At 45.1% G+C, this 23363-nt stretch overlaps 1 protein-coding gene across 1 annotated transcript in view; it reads left to right on the top strand.

The window, feature by feature from the left end:
• The window catches only part of TLL2 (tolloid like 2), an 83766-nt gene that overhangs the window by 42492 nt on the left and 17911 nt on the right, over window positions 1-23363 (top strand). Inside the window, exons 3-11 of the mRNA XM_056495419.1 lie at window positions 3114-3185; window positions 5282-5452; window positions 5973-6090; window positions 6487-6665; window positions 6935-7040; window positions 11939-12063; window positions 15736-15851; window positions 18438-18540; window positions 21218-21334. Coding sequence (XP_056351394.1) covers window positions 3114-3185; window positions 5282-5452; window positions 5973-6090; window positions 6487-6665; window positions 6935-7040; window positions 11939-12063; window positions 15736-15851; window positions 18438-18540; window positions 21218-21334 — 1107 coding nt within the window. The remainder of the gene's footprint in view (window positions 1-3113; window positions 3186-5281; window positions 5453-5972; window positions 6091-6486; window positions 6666-6934; window positions 7041-11938; window positions 12064-15735; window positions 15852-18437; window positions 18541-21217; window positions 21335-23363) is intronic.

Here is a 23363-nt window from a genome sequence, read left to right as displayed (position 1 = left end):
AGTCACCTGCCCCTCAAGCAGCTTTGAGGTCTTAAATGGACCCAGTAGGAGGGTGGTGGGTATTTCTGGGCCAGCTACCTGCACTCTGATTCACCAGCAGGCTGCTTCACTGCTTTGCCTGGCTTTCCTCTCCTTTTTTCAGATAAGAACCCCTTCGTGGTCCATAAACAAGTGGAAGAAGCACAGAAGCTTTAGTGAGCAAGAGATCTGGTTGTCCCCCCCCTTGGTGGTTCAGACTACCTGGACTTAAGCAAAAAAACTAAACCAGAACATGCACAGCAATAAATACCCTCAATCCTAAATTGCATCTTGTAGAAGACACATTTTCAGGTCTTTCACATTTCAGTCCCACCCTCTGCTATTGGAAGTAAGGGTGCTGAATGGAGTCTGCTTCCTGCTCTTCCTTCAGGTTGCACATCTTTTGCCTGTGCTAGTGGTGCAAGGGAGCTGCAAACAGAATAGTTTTGGTGGCATGCTTTGTGCACTCTCTTCTCTTAATATCTTGTCCTTTATTCTGGTTTCAGCTGAACAACTTGGACTTCATTTAACAAAATTGGATTTTCATTTTCATCTCTGAGGAGAGTGGGAGAAACTGTTCTCTTCCCAACAATGCCCCAGCCTGCTGCTTTCTGCTTCACTGGATCCTTACTTACAACCTCAGGCTGCTTCTAGTTCCTGAAAACAATTTATATGTTATATGGCTGTTCTTCAGCCATGCTTGCAGACATGGTGGATTTATCTCAGATTTGTGGTGCTTTCAAGCTACTGGACATTTCCTTCAGTTAGCTAAGCTCCCTTGGCAGTGCTGGTCTGTAAGAAATAGAAAAACAAGTTATTGTACAAGTGCACTGTAGGTAGAAGATGAAATATTCCCCAGCCTGGGTAGAGGATCTCTTTTGTGTCTCTGCAACGCAGAGAGAAGAAAACAAAGCTCAGGCTGAAGAAAGATGAGTGCTGGTCTAACACAGCAGCATGTGGAAAGTACTGGGGATGAAAGTGATCTTGGGGGTTTGTTAACTGCTGGGTATCCATTAAAGTCAGTGTCATGTCTTTGTGGGATACCAAACCTGCTTTTATTGGCTTTCCACAGAGCACCATGTCAAACTGAAAATCTCCCTTCTCCTCTTCAGTGTTTCCAGTGATAATGGGCTTCAGTACATTCATGGGCTTTTTGTGCCCTGGAGCAGTAACACTGGAATATGTTCTGCTTTTGGATGTGACAGAGTAGTCTGGCAGAGAGGTACAACTTCAGAAATGTGTTGAGGGATCAACAGAACCTACACATTCCCTGCAACCTATGTGCAGCTGCTTCCAGATACAAGGTGCATTTCTTGGCTTCCTTGTTTATTGTTAATGGCACATCAGTTCTTCTGAGATCCTACCTTAGCCCTCTCTTGGAAAGGATCAGAAGAGGACTAAATGTCTGTCAAGTCACTTTAATTTTTGGTATATCTTTAGGCATCATGATGATAGGAAATGTCTAAAAACTCAAGTGAATCAGAAAAGGATCTTCTAAAATTGCCATGTTTGATTCCAAGCACCCTAATGGGACACAAGGCTGTGGGTGCTCCCTGTCCGTACGAGCGAAATTAGAGTTTGAAAATATCTGGCCTTTGTGTAGGGCTCTCCCTTTTCAGGGGCTACAATAAGACAAAATATGCAAAGATGTTGTAGATTTCATTAGTCACACGGGTTTACTCAGAGCTCTTTGCATAAGAAACCAAGGCCTGCAGTGGTGTCTGGGAAGGAATGCGCGAGGAGCGCGGTGCGCGAATGGCGGCGGCGGGCAGAGGTCAGCAGGCACAGGGGCTGTCATTTGCAATTCAATCCCAGGCAGCCCCTCTCAGCAGAACAATTCTCTAAATACAGAGTTGTTCTTTTTCCCTAATTCACCATATAATTCACCTCCTAGGTTCAATTAAGAAGCAATCTGTTTGTGGCTGGAAGCAAGCTGCATTTACTTAGAAATACAGAATTATCTTTTGCCTCAGCAAAGACTGCGTGCCTTAATAATTCTAGTGATGAATGGCTAGTTGGGGTTTCCTTTAAATGGAATGAGATATTGTGTGAAGAATAGCATACTTTGGAGGGTGGGGGTGGGAGAAGTCCTGGGGATGTAAAACTGAGAAGAGGAACTTTTGTTGGGTTTGGGCTTAAGGAAGTGAGGAGGACTGGGCATGAAAGAAAACAAAGGGAAATCTTAGGATGGGACATTGAAGCTGGAAAAGAGTGATAGAGTTCAGAGCAATCCATCTTGTTGAATCAGGCTTGTTCCTGTTCACACATCTAATGGCTTTTGTCCAGCCAGGCTCTGTTAAACTATGGGACTTCCTTTGGGAGACAAACCCCTGATTTACTGTGTCTCTTGGACCAGGAACCTCTAACCTATAGCCAGCTGAGAATCTGGGTGTTTTATTTTCTTCTGAATTGTTTTGTAACTATCTTTCATCATAATTTTCCTGATACTCATATCAGTTACAGTAGTATAATGTTGGAGATTTGTTACCATCCTCTCAGTTCTTCTCCAAGGTGCCAGAGATGCACCTTTTGCCCCGTTGGACAGGCTGGAGAAGGATTTGCTAGAAGCCAGCTCCAGAGCAGAGGAGAGTTTTCCAGCTGGCAAAGCAAGACTGCTTCAGTGACTGGAAGAGGTCCAGCTGTCTTGAAAGTGAGACATCCCTCTTGGAAGTGTCCACATTGCATCCAGCAGTGCTGTATGGCCAACAGTGTATTCTTTTCTGCATGTGCTGGTTTGCCATGCTCTTCATGCTTTATCTTGCCACCAAGACTACAGCAACTTGCTCATTCAGCTCCTGCTCTCATTAAATCTCCATGAAATTAGCCTTCCCTAGAAGAGACTTTCTGCCTATTCAGCATATGGAGAAACTTAGGCATGGTGTGGTAATGAATTGCAAGGTATCACTGTAGGCTAGGAACAAATCCAGGAAAAGTGCCTAGCTTTATCAAGGGTTTAGTCCCTGCTCCCTGAGGAGGGAATGCAGACAGTTTCTGTGGCCAGCAGACCCCCAGCTGGCATTACTGGTAGCTGATGTCCTTTCCACATCAGAGATCTGCCACCCAGAGATGAGTCTCTGCTCTTTTTTCCTTTGCAGGAGGCCTGGGAGAAGAGATGTCAAGTGAAAATGCCACTTCAACCAACCACAGTGACAAAGCAGTTAAAAAGGGTAATGTGGTACCCCACCCAGACCTTTGGGTATCTTTTATTTACTTTTTTTAATCCCCTGTAAAAACATATTTTTGTACTATTTTGTACACATGTGCCTCTGTGCCTGGGAGATCAGCCCTGCCCAGGCATTTTTTGCTGTGGGTGAACTCTCTGAAAGGGTGGGTTTGTGGTGGCACAGAAGAGTGGACCCAGAGGTGTGTGCAGAGCTGCTGCTGCACCTGACACAGGGCAGACACCTCCTCACCTGGTTTGCACCCAGGAGCTGTCCATGTGCAAACCTACAGAGATTTTGGGCAGGCCCTGGAGCAGATTGTGAATAGAAGACAAGACTACTTTTGTCTTGAGACCCTCTCTCTTCTAGCTGTGGCCCTTTTAATGCCAGTGCCTGTGCTGGTGCCTGGTACCAGCAGCACCAGGTGTGTGCAGGAGGGTGGTTTTACCTTTGGGGGGAGAGCCCCCAACCTCAGAGCATCTGCCTGCCAGGATCCAGCAGCTGGCCTGGGGATGGGGCAGCTTCTGAAATGCCAGGAAAGTGCTTAGGAGTGAGAGGAACAAAAGGCAAATTCCTGTTTTTTGTCCTGCAGCTCAGAGCAAGGTCTTCAACAGGAAGGGCTTGACCTGGTGAAGCAGGAGGGAGGGTTTAAAGTTCATTCTTTTCATTCCCCTACACTGCCTGAATTTCCTTCCCATTGTATTGATCCCCTCAGCCTTGACAGTCGTGGTTTGCTTAGTGGTGCTTCAGCTGGAGGGATGAATAGGGGAGGAGGCTCTCAGCAGCCCCCTGTCACTAGAGGAAGGTTTTAGCAGGACTTGTGCTTTTTAATAACCCAGCAGCCCATGTCCCTGACATGGAGAGCAAAGCTGTGGCCAGCCTTGCTGATTTACATACAAATTGCCATCTGGGCTTCACAGCAGTGCCCTGGTGAGCCACCAGCAGCAGTGCTGCTCCTCAAGGTGGCAAGGATGCTCACCCTGGTGTGACCCTTCAGGCCAGCACTCTCTGAAGGCACAGCAACCCTGGGCTCTGTTACTCCTTTGCCCTAGTCCAGTGATGAGTTGGCTGTGCAGCACTGGGAGCTTATCTAACAAGTGTCTGCACACTGGGGTTTGTGAAGCCCAGCTGGACTGTGGCAGCTTTGAGAGTTTGAGTTGCCCATGGCACCCCAGTGAGTGGATGAACAGCCAGGAAGCTTTGAGTAAAGGATTTTTTGAGTAAAGATGTCAGACTCATGCCACGTTAAAAGTGCAACTCCTGTGGGCATAACCAGAATCTGAGTGGAGCTGCAGCAGCACAGATGCAGGGCAAGGTACAGGGTCTGCCTAGAAACCTGTATGAATCCTCTTGCAGATTTAAGGCCAGTGCTGAACACCACACAGCCAGGCTCCTCTACCCTTTGTAACAAGAAATGAGATGTGTTCTGCTTTCCCTTTTGTATTTTTGCTCCTTTTTATTAAAACGAGGAGTTTCAGCGTGGATGGAGATTTGCCCTTCTGTTTTTCCATCCTGAGCAACCCTGCTCCAGCAGAGACTGTCCCATCTTTATAGATTTCCAAACCACCCAAGACCTGATATGTGAAACCAAAGTAACATTTTTCAGCCTTGAGTACAGATTCCAGAGTTAGGAGTCTGTCACCTCCTTCCAAGGCCGACTCAAATGAGTAGTTGTTGCTGTGGAGCTGTTCCTAATGGAGCAGCATTCTCTGCAAGTGAGTGGATAGGTAGGGCAGGTTGAGGATATACAGTGACATCTAGGCTTGTTTGATTCCCACCTCCTGTTCCCCTTGTTTAAGTACTGTGTCCCCATCTCTGAAGTTGCTGTTGCAGAGAGTGAGAGGCTAGAGACAGGGAAGGATGTGCTTTTACATCCTAATGGGAGAGCAGCTTTGGCATAGTGCACATGGAGGCTCCAAAACAAGAAGGGTCAGTTTTCTATAGATTAGCAGTCTCAAAGTCCCAAAAAAATCACTGGCAAATCTGTCTATGACTCCTGGTTTGGTTTAACACCTTGCTTTTTCTTTTTCTTTTTTTCTGAAGCTGAGGGCTGCAGGTGGGACTAAAGAGGATTTAAACAGTGTTGCCACTCTGTCTTGCAGACGGCAGGCAGAACACAACGCTGGCCGGGAGCCCGAGGAGGAAGGAGCCCAAAGAGGAGCCTGGGGTGGATGCACACCCCTCTGCCAGAGTGCGCAGGGCCACCACGTCCCGGGCGGAGAGGATCTGGCCAGGGGGCGTCATCCCCTACGTGATCGGAGGGAACTTCACTGGTCAGTCCTGAGAACGCTGCTCCACGGCTCCAGCTGGGTGGGAAATCCCCACAGACAACTCAGGTCCTTGGGAATCTGTCTCCTGAGGGAGGGTGGGCAGGTCATTGCACAAGGGATTGTGCACTGGGAAAGCCTGAAGCTGAGGTGAGCAGGTTCTTCTCTTGGAGTCCGAGAAATGCTTGAGCTCAGATCAGAACACCCAGCAGCTCTGCCAGAATGGCCTGTACCTAGAGAGGTGACATGTTTTATATTCACAAATATTGATGTTCTTAATCTGTAAAGTTTGCTACCTGCTTAGTTAGGGCAGTAAATTCATCAGGCACAGAGAGAGATAAGATGATACAGGAAGGTAATGCTGTAGGTGGAAGTGGGCCCCAGAGTCCAAGAGGAGTCTACAGGCATAAGATTGGCTGCTTGAAAGGTTGACTGTTCCCATATCCAGTCAGTCCTTTAGAAGTCCTTTAGAGATTTTTCTGAAAGCCAGCCCTTCACTGTTTGCTCCTCTTGATTTCTTTTCCAGGAACCCAGAGAGCTATCTTTAAGCAAGCAATGAGGCACTGGGAGAAGCACACTTGTGTGACCTTTGTGGAGAGAACTGATGAAGAGAGCTTCATTGTGTTCACATACAGAACATGTGGGTAGGTGATGCACACATTCCCTGCAGCTCTCTGTGGCAAACAGAGCTCTCAGTGACACATGGCTTTGTAAATCTAGCCCAGAACAGACCAATGGCTACACTGGAGAATCTGTCCCAGAGATGCAGCTGGTCACTTTAGTGAGGATTGCTAGGATAGTTTAGTATTTTCTCAGAAGGTGCTAAGCCTTTCTGGATTCTTTTTTCCTGGCATAACACTTAAGTGTACATGTGCATGTTTATAGATACACACTTTTTATGTATGTTTTCTTTGTACTTACATGTAAGTACATGTAGTGTGTTAACTGCTGCCTGTCCTGAACCCTGCCAAATGCCATCCTCTGTTCCTGTATTTCAGAGTTCCTCAAGTCTGCATGGGTTTGTGGGTTTTCTTTTGCAGGTGTTGCTCCTACGTGGGTCGCCGAGGAGGGGGCCCTCAGGCTATATCCATTGGAAAGAACTGTGACAAGTTTGGTATTGTGGCTCATGAGCTGGGTCATGTGGTGGGTTTCTGGCATGAGCACACACGGCCTGACAGGGACCAGCATGTCACCATCATCAGAGAGAACATACAGCAAGGTAAATCACACTCAGGTTATTTTGGCTGGCTACAAAACCTTCTTGCCACACTTGTGGAAAGTGCTGGTGGTCAGAGGGTTGGGATGGAGAAGAAATACTGCTGTCCTTATCTAGAATAAATAGCTATATTAATAGACATTTTGGATGTCCAGCTGAAATTGCTGAAACATTGCAGCACATCAATTTCATTCTAGGCTCCTACAGGTAGAAGTCTTTTTTTTTCTCTCTAAGAGTGGTTTATTTCTTTTCCTTTTTGTTTGTCATCACAGGTCAGGAGTACAACTTTTTAAAGATGGAAGCTGGGGAAGTGAACTCACTTGGAGAGACCTATGACTTTGACAGCATCATGCACTATGCTAGGAATACATTCTCCAGGTGATAATTCAAGGTTACATACCCTTAGGATTATGTTTGGTGGTTGTGGTTGACTCTGTGGGCTGTATAGAACCTAGAAGGAGGCCTCTGATCCATTGCTGCATTGCAAGGCTTGAAAAATATTTGAAAAAGCAAGGTGGGTGTAGTGCGGTGGACTCCTCTTTTCCCTTTTCCACTATATTTACTCAGTAATATTACTGGTAATCTCAGATAGTTTCCAAAGCCTTGCTAACATTCTTTGCAGCCTTCCCAGGCAGCACATGTATATCTGTGTGCATATCTGCCCATGTGCAAGTTGGGTAATACTAAAACAGAGCTCTGAATCTCTTGGCTGTCCAGCTTATGCTCTGGAGTCACAATACAGCTGTCAGAGACTCCAGTGGTTGTGCCAAGGGAGAGTTTAACTCTAGATCATGACCTTTAATTACTTGGGTGTTTTTTTAACTGTTTATGCATGAGCTTTTGATCATGACCTCTATGTGGTTGTGTGTGACTGGGTTTTTTCATGGAGGAGTTATCAGTCCTGCCCCAGCTAAGTGCCAGTTTCTGCATAGGCTTTTTGCCCTTGACTCCCATCTCATACCTCCAGATGGAGCCCATTTTCTGATCAGCCTGTTCTACTGGATAGAGAGGTGGTCTAAGCATAGTTGTGTCCTGTGTTTGGAATGAGAGTTACTGAATGACCAGATTCATTTTGCTGTACTACTAGAAGTTTACTTCCATAAATCCTACTATTTCCCAATCTTTCCCAAGAGCTTTCTGTCACTGTGTACTGTGAGTAAAAGGGTTGGAAGGTACAGTAGAAGTATTCATACTCTTAGAAAGTTTTTGTTGCAAAAATTAAAGATGTCTTTGGGACAATTTTAAATTTTCTTACTCCCCAGTTGTATTGAAGGGACAAGTCTGTTGTTTTGTGCTTTTGTTTTGACAAAAACACCAACCAGTGGAAAATTGTCAAACATGCTGAAATGCTGCTGCTTGTGGCAGGAGGAGATGGTGTCTGGGCAAGGGTGTTTTGCAGACTTCAGAGATTTCTTTTCATCAGATATCCAAAGCAAACAATTTTTCTTCCCTTGAGGCATCTTCTGGACCCTTCCAGCATTTGCTAAACTCTAAACGGTTAGAATAGCCTTGCACAAAAGCAGGATTAAGTTATTACTGCCATTTATATTGTGGATGCCTTTGAGTCTGTGTCCCTTGAAAACTAGGGTCCTTCAGAGCACTGTTTGGCCAAAAGGGGATAAAAATGGCAAGAGTCCTGCTAGGTTTAAATTGGTGCTCTAGGGGATTTTTAAGTCTGTTTTCTTTAGGCCCTTAGTCTCTGTGGCCCAGCCTTACCCCAGTTGCAGTCTTTGTGCAGTAATTGAACTGGGCACTAAGTGCCTCTGTAGGCTGGTGGTGCTCTCAGCACAAACAAGCAGTGCTGGGAATTGGCTTTTACTTTGCCAAGACCTGTCTTGACATCTGCTCCCCTAAGGGAGCAATGCATTGCCCAGCCAGAGGGACTGGTGGGTGTATGCACCTGTCCTTCCCACCTCTCTGAGGTTTGGGAGGGCTGTCCAGTTGCAACCCAAACTGGCAGAAGCACAGAGCCCTTGAAGAGAGGGAGTTCCAGCAGTTTTATTAAGGTCAGTGTCTGGGAAAGGGAGAGAGTTCCTGCTTGGCCCTGCAAGGGAAGGGCTGCACTGGGTGTGTTGATTCATTAGCAGACTCCAGGAAGCTGACATAAACTGTGTGACCAGTGGAGATGGGATGTGTGAGAGAGCAGGGGAAGGACACAGAGCCATGTCTGTGACCTACTCTCTTGTAGCAGCTCTTACCTGGCACAACCTTGTTTTTAACTTCAGTCAGTACTGATGATAGTAAGTCATATGGTGCTTGCCATGGTCAAATGCTGCTGTAAATCCTGGCCTTTTTAATTCTAAACTTTTTTTACCTACAGAAAGGTACAGATTTTCTGAGATTTGATGAGTCCTAGCAATGAGAATTGTTTCCAGTGATACTTTTGAGGATTGGTGTAGAGTCACTCCTTTCCCTTTCATAGTGAAATACACCTCTCATTTTTGTCTGTGGCTAATAGAAATAGGAGTATGGCACAAGAGACTGTAATGACAGCAGAAACAAGTTTTTACCATTGGAATTTCTGTTCTCATCTATGTCAGAAATTTGCTTGTTTTGCAGAGCGGCTGCAGGCTTTTATTTCCTGGTGCATTCCTTACAGGCATAGCAGCAATCTAAACTGAATGTTGCCATATCATGAAACCATTTCTATTACCACTGTCAAGACCCATAAATGGCAACTTAGCAAGAAGAAAGTTTAAACCTCCACAAAGCCCTAAGCAAGTAACTGGTTACCTTAATTCAGTAAGTGGCTTGTTAGTAGATGTGACAGCCAAGTCTGGAGTTAGAAAACACGACCTCTGCAAAGCTCATGTTCAAATCAGGATGTCAGAGCACTGCCTCCATGTCAGGACAACATCCTGTATTTGCAATGCCCTGTCCTAATCCTGCACAAGGCATCCACAGATCTTCCACAGCTTTTACTGCATGGACAGTCATGTTGTCTCTCTTCTGCACATGGAGGTGCAGAGCTGGGACTAAAGGTAGCTGCCTGCACCTGGGTCCTTAACCTGCCTTGAATATCTGCTTCCTTGGGTGTGGTTTAGCCACCTGTAGTTGTTACCCTGTCTACTGGGACATGAATGTTTAGCATTTGTTGAGATCAGTGGGTAATTTCATAGCCTTGGGCTGGCACTTTGCACGTTCAGGGTGTTGTGCAGATGCTGATGGCTTGTGTGAGTCTCTTCTGTTCTTAGCTGGTAGGAGTGGTGGGGTGTTGTGCTTGGCTGACAGCTGCATTGGGCAGCTAATGCATGTTCTGCCCATGGCTGGACAGCAAGAGAATGGGGCAGCCAGGATTCATGGGTTCTTCTACCTCTGGGAGGAGAGTTTAGGTATTTTACTCAAGAATGGTTCTGGTGTTAGAATTCCTGAGTTGCTCTGTTTAATGATGTCTGTTTATTGTTTATTAACTTTTGAGTGAAAGTATTTGCACTTTTAGAGACACTCACCAAATGTGCAACTTTACACTCCAAGTGTTTTTAAGCAGATGAGGTTTGGGTGGACAGCATGGGACTTCTGGAACTTGTGTGGTTTGGGCCAGACAGAGTCTCCTGTTGTTGGTTCCTTTGATGGGAAAATAAGAGAAACTGTACTTACTGCTCTGTAGTTGGGAGTCATGTTCAGCAAAGCATGTGCAAGGAGAAAAACAATCAACTGGAGGAAAAATCAAAACCAAAAATCTTATTGCCTCAGCACAGAGTACAGCCTTCTGGAAGAAAATGTGTTTGGCAGGTAACAAGGGAAGTTTGAAGTTATGGGTTGCTGGCATTGTGTGAGCAGTGCCTGAGGTATACACTGTGCAGAAAGCTGAGGGCTGTGAGTGCACAGTTGTGAGGAATAGGAAAAAGAATCAAAAGTTTGCATGTGCAAGTGGAGGTTTTTCTATTAAACTCTATCATTCTTTCATGGTTGAGCCTGGAGATCTGTATTTCAGAGGCCACAAAAGTATGTCCCTGCCAAATGCTGAGTTCTTCTATGAATTCCTGAGGAGACTTGAAAATCTACTTTGAGCAAACTGACCTGTTTCTATGCTTGTGTTATTTCTGGAATTGAAAGATTTATTTTCAATACATAAATAAATTCAGCCCAAGGCATGCAGCTGGCATATAGAATAACAAACTGAATTTATAAATCGAAATTTGAGGGACTCACCTCAGATCTTCTAAGTATTGGTTTTGGTGCCGATCAGGAATTTTTCTACTGCTGAAGAAATGCCAACATCTCCCATGCAGCAGCTGATTCCACTTTTCAAAACAGATTAAATTCCTTTGCCTTTATTTCTTTCTTCAGTTTGAATATTTACAAAACAATTTCCCCCCTTTCCTTCCCACCTCTGGACCAGGCAGCATTAAAATTACTGCTTCTGCCCTGATTTCCCATTGGACTCTCTTTTCCTTCAGAAAGAGCAGTGTGCCTCACTGAACTGATGCTGAAGGTTCAGCACAGTGTTAGCCTTGGCACCCCCAAGCCTATTTGGTATTCAGGAGTGCAGTGAAAGGTTCCTGTGGACAGAACAGCCTGGCTGCAAGCGCTTGGATTTTGCCAACCTGGAGTTCAGGTTTCTGATTCCCTCCCTCCTTCCCTACAGTCCTAATGCTCCCTTGGGGTTTCTTTTTGTGTGCAAGCTCTTGCTTAGCTGCATGGACTGCATTTTGATAGAAGTGAGGCCTGAGCTTAAATCCTTCACTGGACTGAGATCAGAAGTGCAGTAAAGAGCTCCTGAGCGTGAAGCACATGGAAGAAATAGTAGCAAGTAAAAAGAGGCAGAGACAAGTGGAGTTACTAGCTCGGAAACTCATACAGAGCAAAGGTAGAGCACATGATCTTTTCCCCCTGTCTGTGGCAGCCCCAGTCACTGCCAGCCCAACCCCATCTGCTACTGGAAAACTCCCCTTCCCTCTGCTTCTTTGGCTCAAACACCAGATCTGTGTTCCTGCTGAGCCAGATGTGCCATGAACCGTCTGCAGGAATATTTCATTGCTCTTTCTGATTTATGGCAAGTAATGTGCTACCTCAAACGGGAGCAGCAGTTCTGAGATATCCAAGAGGAATTTTCTGGCTTGGCAGACTTGCTTGTACATTTGGAAGCTGTCTGCTATAGTGAGAAGGCTGTCTTGAGATAGTTAGCAGTTATTAGAAACTGAACCACTATTGCTTGTTAGCGTGGGATATATGGTCAGGGCGATGGGGCGTGGGAGGGCTGCCAGCTCTGCTTTCTGTTCTTTGTGTCACTTTCCCTCCTTGACTGCCCTGTGTGTCTGTGCTGTTGCCCCCAGAGGAGTTTTCCTGGACACCATCCTCCCCCGCCGCGACGACAGCGGGGTGCGGCCGAGCATCGGGCAGCGCGTGCGCCTGAGCCAGGGGGACATCGCCCAGGCCAGGAAGCTGTACAAGTGCCCAGGTAAACGTGGCCTGGGGAAGGGATCCTGCTTCATCACAGACACATGGCTCATGTGGAGGGCATGGGAGCTCAGGAGCACCTTCGGGATCCCCTCGAGGAAGGAGCCTTGGGACACGCAGGCTGTCAAATGCTTTGGGCTGGACTCGCAGGGAGAAGTGAACTTGCCCAAAATGTGTCTCCTGTTAGTACTTTGCCATTATTCTTGTTGGGTTCAGGGCTTCAGGTTGGTCCAGTGTAGGCTCTGTTCACAGAAAATTAAACCAGTGTACAAGACTACAGGCAGAGTGGGGATGAGGAGTTAGCAGAATGATGGAAAGATGTCTGGTAGACGAGGCCCTGGAAAGTGGTGGAGAGCTGCTGTGCAAATCCACTGCTTTTCTGTATCCAGCTACAGGTCAGAAGGTGTGAGTCCATAAGGGTGTAAAATTAATTCTGAGGACTTCAGGTTCTGTATGTTTGAAGATTACTGCTTTTATTTTATAACTTTCAGTTCTATTAGTTCTAATTAACCTTTTTTTTTTTTTTTTTTAACCTCATAATTACATTTTTCTTTCTACACTCATCATTATCTCTAAATTTCTTTTGGTTTAATAAAATGCTGTTCTTGCAAAATTATCTCATGGATTAGTTTAGGGGTTAATTTGTTTTGCATTATGTTGTTTTGGTTGAGGCTGACTTAATCCAACCAGGCTTTTTATTCCCATAGCTGGAAGAATCAATTACAGATTTAGATTCCTTAAGGCAGGCTGAAAAGCCACTTTGGCCTGAGGTACTAACTAAAAGTTGCAAAGTAACTTTCTTTAAAATGAGGACTCTTCTGTGAGTCTCAAGTTTTCCATTTGCAAAGTAGAACTTTTCTTTTTACTTTTTTTTTCCCACAAAGCTTTAGCAGAGGTTATTACAGTTCAGAACATATTAGGCAGCAAAATAATTAGAGATTTAAGCCTACTAAATATTTTTCAAATATCTGTTGTTCTGCTTTGTTGTTTTGTTTTTTTTTATTATTTGCATCAAAATTTGTACACAGGTTGCATCTTAGGAGGAGAGGTGCAGTATATTTAATGACCTTAACATCTTCATCTGCCATTTGAATCTGTAGCTTGAAAAGTTTTCTTCCTCTGCAAAATACAAAGCAAAGGGGTTCAAAACCACAGGACTTCATCTGTGTGTTCAAGCAGGGTCTGAACAAGACTTTAGGATGAAGATGCTGTTTGGCAGTCAAGCTGAGGATTTTAGGGTAAAGTGCAGCAGCATACTTCAGAAGTTGAGTGGCAGATGGCTTCCCTTGTAGAAAGAGAGTCTCCATCTGAGAATACCTTATAATATCTCCCAAAAAAAAAGAGCTGGTGTGGTGGAGGATGAGTTACAAGCATGCACTGGAATCACTGCAGTGTCTGGTGGAGCAAACAGGGCTCTCCAACTCATTAGACTGGAGCTCATGTGCCTGCTACACTTGGGGCTTGCTTGGCTTGTCCATTCTAAAACCCTGCTGTTTTAAATTGCTCTTAATTCCTCAAAGCTTATACCTGCTGGGTTAAAGTTAGGGCTAAGCCAGGTGGAATCAAATAAAATTTGCTGAAGGAATTTCTGGAAGGCAAGATGCAGTCTGCTACATGGTAGTTAATGCTAGATTTGCTATGGCTGCACTGTTGAGGATTTGATTACTACAGTCACTACAGAAGCTTCAGAACAGCTCATCCTGCTGTCTTGTGCTGTGCTGAAGGAAAAAGGCTTGTGTAGCTGTGCTAATGGTGCAGGAATGGTTAAACTGTAAATTGAGAATGGTCCTGCAGTATTTAATTTCCTCCAGTTCTCTGGGCATTTTCAAAAAGGTATAGTGTACCAGTAACCAGCTGATGAGCTGTAAGTGCCTGTCACCCAACTGCTGCATTTACAAATGAGTTCTGAAGCATTCACCTTTCTGCTCTGCTTTTCACCTCTGTCCTTTCTACCTGCTCAGTTTCTTGGATCCCAGAAGTACCCAGCAGTTCCGTTATTGGACCTCTTGTCTTCTTTGCTGCTTAGTGGAGTACAGTCATTGCTTTTTAGGGTGCTCTGCAAGAGGTGGTGCTGTCCCCACAAAGATGCATTGCTCACTATTTCAGAAAAGTATTCTTTGCAAATAGACACAATAGCACCTGTTCCATAATTACAGAGTCTTGCCAGTAGCTGTGTATTGCACTCTGGGAGAATTAAATCTGGGCTGTTGGAAACCTTCACTGTAGTACAGCTGAGGGCAATATTCTCATGTCACTATGGTCATGGTGTGCATGTTTCCCATGGTTAAGAGCTCCCTTTATCACTTCATGTTTGTTTAAATAGATTTTTGAGCAGAGAAAAAGAACATTTATTTACCCTGGTGAGTTATGGATTGGAATTCCCTCTTCATTAAAAAAAAAAAAAAAGAAATTAAAAAACTCCTTTCTGTGTCCTCACATTTGTTCATCTAGTCTGATCTGTCAAGCTGTGAATCAAACTTGCTTAGGGAAATTAAGCAATTCTGGACTAGGTGACTCCTTCTCCCCTGCTTGAACATATTAAACTTTTTCAATGGAAAATTTTCAGTCTCTTTTCACCTCCAACTGCCAACCCACCCATCTAAATGTAATCATGGCTGTAAAATTACCATGTGATAGCATCAAGCAGAGGAACAACCCTGGCATTTCCATGAGAAAGGGAAAGCCTTATCAGATCTTTCAAATCAGGGGTTTTTGGGGTCTGCCTTGCCATCTCTGAGGAAACAGAGTTGCAGGTCCAGGGGAGCTTTATAATGTCAGTTGGTTATGAAATTGGAAAAACAATTGGGAAGCAAGCAAGCCAAGGTCCCTGCTCCTTGCAGTGGGCACTTGGATGTGTCTAGTGGGCACTGCCAAGGACATGGGAGCTTTGATGTTGTGGTGCTCCCAGGCAGCTGCTCTGCAGATGTGGATGGTCACTCCTTGTTCCAGCTCAGCCATCCAGGTCAGGGAGCAGAGCTACAGTAGTCACAGCTTTTCCAGATGTTGGAAGCTGCAGTTCCCTAAAGGATCATATGCATGTGCATGTTCTTTGCTTCCCCAGAGTCGCTCTGGGATCTACATTTCATCAAGTGCAGCAGGTCACAAAGCAGGAAGTTGGAGAGCAAGGGGCTGCTGTGCTCACATTTTGTCCTGTGCAGTGCAGTGGCCAGGAAGGTGCTGGGAAGCTGAAGCATGAGGGTGATGGGACTTGCCCTGCTTTTGTTAGGATGTTTTAATCCCAGAAAGACAATTTACAATGTTATCTAAGGAGAACTTCATTGAGCAGCATGTAAAAAAGGAAAACAGATCTGCTGGCAGCAGTGTGGTGTTGTGAGGTGGGGTGGGATTAAAATTTTCCATTTGATTAGTGAATGAGATATTCCTCAACTGGCATGTGGAAGGAAGATGAAGGAAGAAGGTGCCTCTTTAATAGCTGTTTAGTCTGTGTTCTTGCACTGATCATCATCTATCCCAGAAATTCTGACAAATTTCACATGACCCCTTTGGTGTGATGGCCTCAGGTGGTCAGTGACCTTTGCCAGTACCATGAATGAGCACTGTTGGAGTACCAGCACCAGCCTGCACACAGCAGCCATGGGCACACAGTTTGGTAGACCCTGATGTCTTTCAGAGTCACCCCTTTTTGATAGTTTTTTTTCTCCCTCTCCTGCAGCTTGTGGAGAGACCTTGCAAGACTCAACAGGTAATTTCTCAGCCCCTGGCTTTCCAAATGGCTACCCCTCCTATTCCCACTGTGTCTGGAGGATCTCGGTGACCCCGGGGGAGAAGGTAGGTGCCACAGCAGCACTAGGTGCTCTGCACTTCCCTCATGTGATGACAGTGTTAAAACCTGCCAGAAGATCTCAGTCTGCCTGGTGTGCAGGAATGGAACCTGGAAAGGCTGCTGAGCACCACTCAGGAGAGAGATGGAGTCAGGAATGCTTGATTTTGAGCAGTGGTAATGCTGGAGCAGAGCCCCTCACGTATCTGGGCTGTGTGTTGCTCTCTGATCCTCCCTCAGTTTGAGACTGAGCCCTGCATGGACATTTCCTGCCACCTGTTAGCTTTGGCAAGCACACATTCCAAAGCCAGTCAGATGAGTTAGATAGAGTGTGCTGCAGTCTGGGGTTCCTGAAGGGAGCTGAGGAGCCTGTGACACCCGTGGCCTGCCCCTGTCATGGGGGCATAATGTCCCTGTCAGGGAACTCCCACTTCCCACCTGGAAACACCAAGCCCTGCTGCACATCCATCACCCAGCCTGTCCACTTCCCTCCCTGCTCCTTTTGTTTGATTGATCTTCCTGCAGAAATGAAATCTGTCCTTAATCCAGCCACAGCAGCCCTTCAGGCCTGTCACACCACACCAAGAGGGAGCAGCCCAGCCTGGGGGCTCCTTGGCAGAGTGACTTTGCTGAGAATCACCCCAGGACATGCTTAGGACTCAGACCTGGACTGTCCTGGTTTTAAGGACAGGTGTCTGCCAATAAAGGCAGGAGCTTCTTTTTGAAATGGAGAATGTAAACCCTCTCCCTCCAAATTATTATAATTTTGCAATTAAGGGGATAAGATATGGGAATTAGGAATAACAGTTCTTTACTAGGAAAATTAAAATAGAAATACAGTATTACAAAGAACAATCCCAAAACACCGACAGAGCCAGAATACAACCTGACACCCTGTCAGTCAGTCAGGGTGTTGGTAGCAGTCCCATTAAATGGTGGCTGCACCCTCCTGCAGTGGCAGGTGTGGTTCAGCTGGAGCAGTGCTCCTGTAGAAGGTGCAGTTTTCCTCTGAAGGTCCAGGGATGATGTGGAAAGGTCTGGTGTTCCTCTGGAATGCAGTGGAAAGAAGGTACCTTGCTGTCCAAAATCTCATTTTTTATCTGGGTAGGAAAGGCTTGGCTGCTCCCCCTGGCTGGAGCATCTCCCGGTGGGATGATGGAATTTTATCAGTCATGCCCTGGGACTGAATGGGCCAGCAGCAGATGATATCCTCCTGGAGGGAGGATGAGCTGTGGAAAAGATGAAGATGATTGCCCAAGCTGGTTTTAAAGATGGTCCATTAGCAGATAATGTGTGCCACGGAGATAAGGGTCACTGCCCCACTGGCTTCAAGAGATGGTGATAGAATGCACATTTCTGACCACATCCTGTATTGCAACCCAAGACACAACAAAGAAGCACAGAGCTGTTTGTTTTGACTGGCTCCTATCACCTGCAAGCCCTGTCCCTGTCCCTGTCTCATGCCATGCTGAGCTCCTGCCACCAGCTGCAGGGAGGGCATTGCTGGGGCACAAGGGCCAGGAGCTGTCCAGGTTTGACAGCTGTGAGAGTTTTGTGGTGTCAGTTTTACTATAAACCTTCTCTTTGCTTCTCAGCCTCTTCAGAGCTGTGTTGGGAAGGACACAGCATCTAAATGCTGAACCACTAATATTAAAAATGGAAATAAAGGATTGATTTCAAATTCAATTGCTTCAATTTACCTGTTTAATCCAATGCAGTGATTGGTGCAAATTGTTGCACTGAGGTGTTAGTTGAGAATAGATACTGGGCTTATGGCATTCATCTGCTTAGAAACAGGTGAATCTCCTTTTGCTGTTCAAAGTCAGAATACTGCAAAAATGTGAAAAAAGTGAGTGACATCATTACAGACTGCACTCTGCACATCCAACCAGGACTTTGGGGAACATTCATTTTAATATGAAGACATTTCTGTGACAATGTTCAGATTATGGATGTAAGTGAATTATATGGATCAAATCTTACCAGAAAAAAAATGCAAGTACACACCAATGGTGACTTCCATAGGTGACCTCCCAGACCTAGGCCAGTGATCCATCTTAGAGAGGAGGGAGACCAAAATAATAACATTTTAATGCCAAGCTTTGTTTGGTAAAGCCACTGAATGCAATTGCATCACAATGATGGTGTGAGTCTGATGGTCAGGATGTGGAACCTAATTAGCAAAATTATATATTTCTTACAAGTATCATTCATATGCAGGTATAGACTCTAAACATGTGTGGTTTGTGACAATGTCTTTCTCATTACTCAAAACATTTTCACATTACTCAAAACCAAAGGGTTTAATTTTAAAAATCCAAACTGGGCATTTTTTTTAAGTTACAATTTAGTAACTGAAAAGTATTGAATTTGAATCACAGAGTTGATAGTAAAGGACTGTATGTTGTCATACACAGTATATGTTTCTTTAAAACACCTTGAGACACCTTTTTTTTGAGAAAAGGTGGTGTGCAAATCTACAAACAGCCCAACTGCCTTTGCCTGCATACTCACTTAGACAGCACTGTAGTGAAAATGAAACTATCTCTAGGGTCTTCTCTTGAAAATAACTCCAGTGCACTCTGTCCTTTCAGATTATGTTAAATTTCACATCGATGGACTTGTTTAAAAGTCGCCTTTGCTGGTATGACTATGTGGAGGTGCGTGATGGCTACTGGAGGAAGGCTCCACTGTTGGGTGAGTAGCTATTTCATTTTAATTACATTTTGTGTGCCTTTCTTGATGCTTTGGAGAGTGGGTGGGGATAACAAAAACAAATTTTCCTTTACTTGAAAGGATCCTAGGTCCAGCCAGTGCACTGGCCATTCCTTAGTGTCTCTATCCAGACATGTCAGTGTGCTGTAATCACTGCCAGTGATCCATGCTCCAAGCCCTGTGGTCACAAAGACTTTATTCCTTCCTTTTCCAGCTTGAGAAATGAGGCAGGGAGGGAAGCGAGCCAGGGCCCTGGCTGGGACTAAAAATGTGTTCTCTGGAGTTTTGTTATTGCTCTTTCCTAAGTCTGGGGAAGAGCTGTCAGGCACAATGCAGCAGCTGCACAGCTCCTGACCCAGTCTCCTGCCATTATTTCTCACGAATTTGTGTTTACAAATACACAGTACTCTGTACTCTGAGCCTCTCTAGTCCTAGCAGAGAACTTGCTAGGCCATGCCATGTCAAACTGTGCAAGGTCTCCACTCTGCTTCTGCTTCCAGAGATCTCTAGGCAGTGCAGCTCTTCTGTATCCTCCCTGTTTCTCTGCCTCCTGCTGTCATAACTGCAAGTCTTGAGTGGTTCAAGAGTCCCACCTGCTTTGCCACTGCCTCTGATCCTGACCTTGTCCTCTAGGCTTGGTGTCCCAAAGATGTAAAATGTGGTACTGCAGACAGGCTCTTCTGCATAAAAGGAAAGAAGCAATCAGGTTGGGCATCATCCCCAGCTGTGTTAGAGGGGCTGCACCCCATACTGCAGCCCCTGGGCTAGACAGCATTGGGGCAGAGGGTTTCAGGAGGTTTGGGTGCTCTCCTTGGCCTAGGACATCCTAGCCCTGGTACCAGGAGAGGTGCTGGGGCTGGAGCCATGCTGCTTCCCAGGTTTCAGTGGCTACCTTTCAGGGCAGTTGGCAGCTGGTTTTACTGTTCACTGCCTGTTTTGGGGTTGGCAGGATATACTGCTGTTGTCTGCTGCAGATGTGTCAGGTAACATTGCTCCAGCAGCTGCAACTTAGCTCCTCATTATTTTTTTTTTTCTGCTGAGTAATTTAAAGGTACTTCAGAAGCCAAGGAGCTCCCTAGTCCTAGTGCAGGTGGGCTTGGGAGTGTTTCCATCTGGAAGGAGACGCTGCAGGAGTGGCCATGGTTCCCTTATGGGGCTGAGCCCATGAAATTAGGTCAGAAGAGGCAGACAGACGGCAATTCAGCAGGGGGTGAGGAGGGGGATTAGTGTGAATTGTGAAAGCACGGGCTTCTTGTGGAGAGAAGAAATACATGTGTGCTGAATATTTTCCCAGGGAAGTGTGTGAAAACCCAGCCTTTAAATGGTGTATAACTTTTTATGAATGGGCCCTTTATCACACTCTGAGGAGCTTGCTCATTCTCGTTCCTCATCTGCGTTTCCTCTTCTTGACACCCTTGTTAAACTCCAAGCCTAAATCAAGGAGGAAGTTGCTCAGTGACCCTAGAGGAAGAAGCTTTGCAGTGCTGATGCTGTTTTTAGCATCCCCTTTGGGAGTGGAGATGGGGAAGGCTATTGATATGCTGCAGGGCTGTCACTCTGCCCCAACAGCACTGGGCAGCTTGGGGGCACAATAGTAGTTGAGTAAAGCTGGGTCCAAGGTAATATTCGGATGGGTGACTCTGCAAGCAAAAAAAAAAAGCTGGTAGTAAAACTGCCAATCCCAGCCAGTTAATGTGAAAAATGATGGTGTCTTGAAGATAAGGCATTAACCTAGTTTTTACCCAGTGGAAGTTGTTCAAAGATGCCTTTGCATGGTGTTGGAAGGCCGAGATCCCTATCACTGCTGTCCTGACTTCAGGTTGAATTCAGTGTTTAATTCAGTGTATAGCCCTGCTGGTGTCAGCTGAAGTGAAAAACCCTGTTTGCTCTGTGCAAGCTCCTGACCCAAGTGCAGGTCCCTGCCTAGCAGTGCATACTTGGTGCTTGCTCTATTTCTGTGAGGAGCTTCTGGCTTCAATAGAGGAGCACCAAGTTTGGTTTGTTGAGGTTGTTTGGGCTGCAGATGCCATCTGCAGCTGTTCTGTTCCAGGATTCATTCCTACTGGCGAACTGAGAGTTTGCCAGTGCTGGTACATGCCAGAGAGCTCAAAGCTGGGGGAATCGTGGAGCAAAATTGCTCCTGGTCTCTTTCTCTTGAAAGAAATGAAATTACTGCAGAAGCTTAACTGGGATTTGTTGAACAGAGAATAAGTGTTATTTTCTCATCATCATGGCCATGTCCTGCCCTTGGTTTGACTTGGAGTATTTGCTCCTGGGTGCAAAGTGCTAAAGGAGTTTTCAAGGCTTAGCAGGTGGAAAGAACATTCCCTAATGCCACATCTCTAGAAGGACAGGGGGATGCTTCCCCACCATGGTAACTCATTTGCTCAATTCCATGATCAAGACAATTCTTGATCTTGATTCTGCTCCCTGCTGAAGAGAAGTTTAATTCACTTAATAATGGAAAAAAATATGAATTAAGGAACAGGGGACACAGAAACTTACTCAAAAGGACAATTGATGGGAGTGAAAGGTGTTTTACACAAGCACACTCCTTTAACCAAAGTCTCTTTGCTCTCCAGACTCACAGGTGCCAGTTATGCTGTGCTGTCTCTCAGGAGATTATAGAGATCTTTATTATCTCTTTCCTGTCTTCTAGGTAGATTTTGTGGTGACAAGATTCCTGAACCAGTGATCTCCACAGACAGCAGGCTGTGGATCGAGTTCCGGAGCAGCAGTAACATCCTGGGCAAAGGCTTCTTTGTGCTCTATGAAGGTACAGCCCTTCCCTAGAGGTCTGCATTGCTTGGGGCAGGTGGAGCAGGATGCAGGGGTTTTGTGGGATCAGCAGGGGTTCTGCTGCACTGTGTGGTTAGATACAGCCATGCTCCTGTTTTTATGGGAAATGGCAGATTTTGTGGCTTGTTTCAGTAGACAAGGCAAGGATTTTCCAACTAGTTTATCACATTTTGGGGGGCACAACAAGATGACAACACAAGCAATAGCTTCCATATTTAGGCCCGGTTCTGTTTGCTCTAACCAGCCCCTGCAAGCAGCAGTGTGGAGCAAGAGTTTCTTTATTTTAACAGGCAAAGTTCTGTTTGGGATTATACATTTTATATCACTTAATACAGATTGCCTTGGGGTGTTATTGTTTGGTTGGTTGGGTTTTTTCCTCAAATTCAAAGATAGATCTTTTGTTTCTCCTTTGTATGTTTTACTTACAGAAAAGTGGAAATTAGCATGTCAGATCTACAGGTCAGGTATTTTAGAAACTTGCATGGCACTGAGATGATGAAACCACTTCAGAGGAGAAGCAATACTACCACAGTCATTAAAAATCAGTAACTTCCCTTTTCCATATATGCTTGGGATATTTCTTTTGCTGTAATGATTCTAAAATGTATTGAAAATCCCCATTGTTTTGTGGGCATCAGGCATTTTTCTCAGAAATAGCAGTGTTGTCAACAGTATGAGGTTGCCTGTATTGATACCGACATTGCATCATCTTCTTTCTTCAGCCACAGGAACGAGCACAGTGCTGGAAGCCCAGTGCCCAAGTGTCCCATAAACTCATGAATAATGATACTAACAGAGGGAAGTGAAGCAAGCATGGGACTGTTGGGGAAGTGCAAATAAAGCATATGAGGATTTCACAGCAGTTTGGGGCTAACAAATCTGTTTCACAGGAGAAATATCTGGTTTCTGTAGGAATTGTTGCCCCAGAGACAGAGGTAGCTTGACTGGTGTTGGGTTTTTTTAAACATTTCTCCTGAAAAGCAGCTGTTGCCTGGACCATGTGGTTTGTAACACCCGCTTCATGGTAGTTTGTTGGAATTGGAAGTGATCGAATTAGCGTGTATGGCATCTTCCTTCATATTGCTAAATGGTATTGGGAGAAAAATAATTTTACATTGGCTGCATTCCAAAGTCACTTTGCAAAGTAACTTTGTTTTCTCTTGACAATTTCCCACATTTCCTGCTGATTAATAAATGATCCCTAAAGATTCAGTAAATATGAGCTTGCCTAACTTATCTTCTGAATAGAGCAGCTGATGGTGGAATGTGCATCTCCTGGTCAAACAAACTCCAAGTTCTTATTTTCCTGCCTCTTCAAGAGTGGCTTTTTATATAACCCTTTCCGGCAAGAAATTTCCCATTGTAAGGCTGTGAAATCCATGGCTATGCCTGAGAAAATGCACAGAGTGTGACTGGTGTAAACCAGCTTGTGCTGCAGACACAGTGATAGCCCATTGCACAGTTCCATTCTTATCTCTGCATGATGAAGGGAATGCTTAAGCATTGGATATCTCAGCCTCCTCTTGTCAGAATAGCAGGTAGAGAGATTATCTACTTGTCTCTCCATAATTTATTTGCTGAAATAGGAGATTTTAAAAAAATCTTCTTTAATCCCTGTTTCCCTCTTAAGCAGGTTCTGGTAATGTCTAGTTTCTTTTGCCCTTTACAAAGTGGCTTGCTCAGCTGTTTTGTGACTTCTGTGCTTAAGCAATAAAGGTAGTTTTTATTTCCAGGAGAGATTGCGTATAAGTGTTTAATTTTCTATCAATTTTTGTCCAAAATATTTCTCTGTTGCCATTAGTTCCTCTTTTTCTTTTGAACTCCTCCCTCAAATTTAGCACTGCTTCTCTGTCTTCTGCATTAGTGACAGTGCATATGAGTGGTCATTCATCTGAACCTTTCTGGAAGCTGTGGGTGAGAACTGATCTTTGGATTTGGATTCCTCCAAGTCTTGGCCCTAAAGCTTTCAGAAGATGGGAGGAAAGAGGCAGAAGCATGCAGACACA

This window comes from Oenanthe melanoleuca, chromosome 6 (genome assembly GCF_029582105.1).
Source record: "Oenanthe melanoleuca isolate GR-GAL-2019-014 chromosome 6, OMel1.0, whole genome shotgun sequence".
NCBI lineage: Eukaryota > Metazoa > Chordata > Aves > Passeriformes > Muscicapidae > Oenanthe > Oenanthe melanoleuca.
Note: the sequence above shows the minus strand (reverse complement) of the source record. Positions and strands in the feature narration are given on the sequence as shown.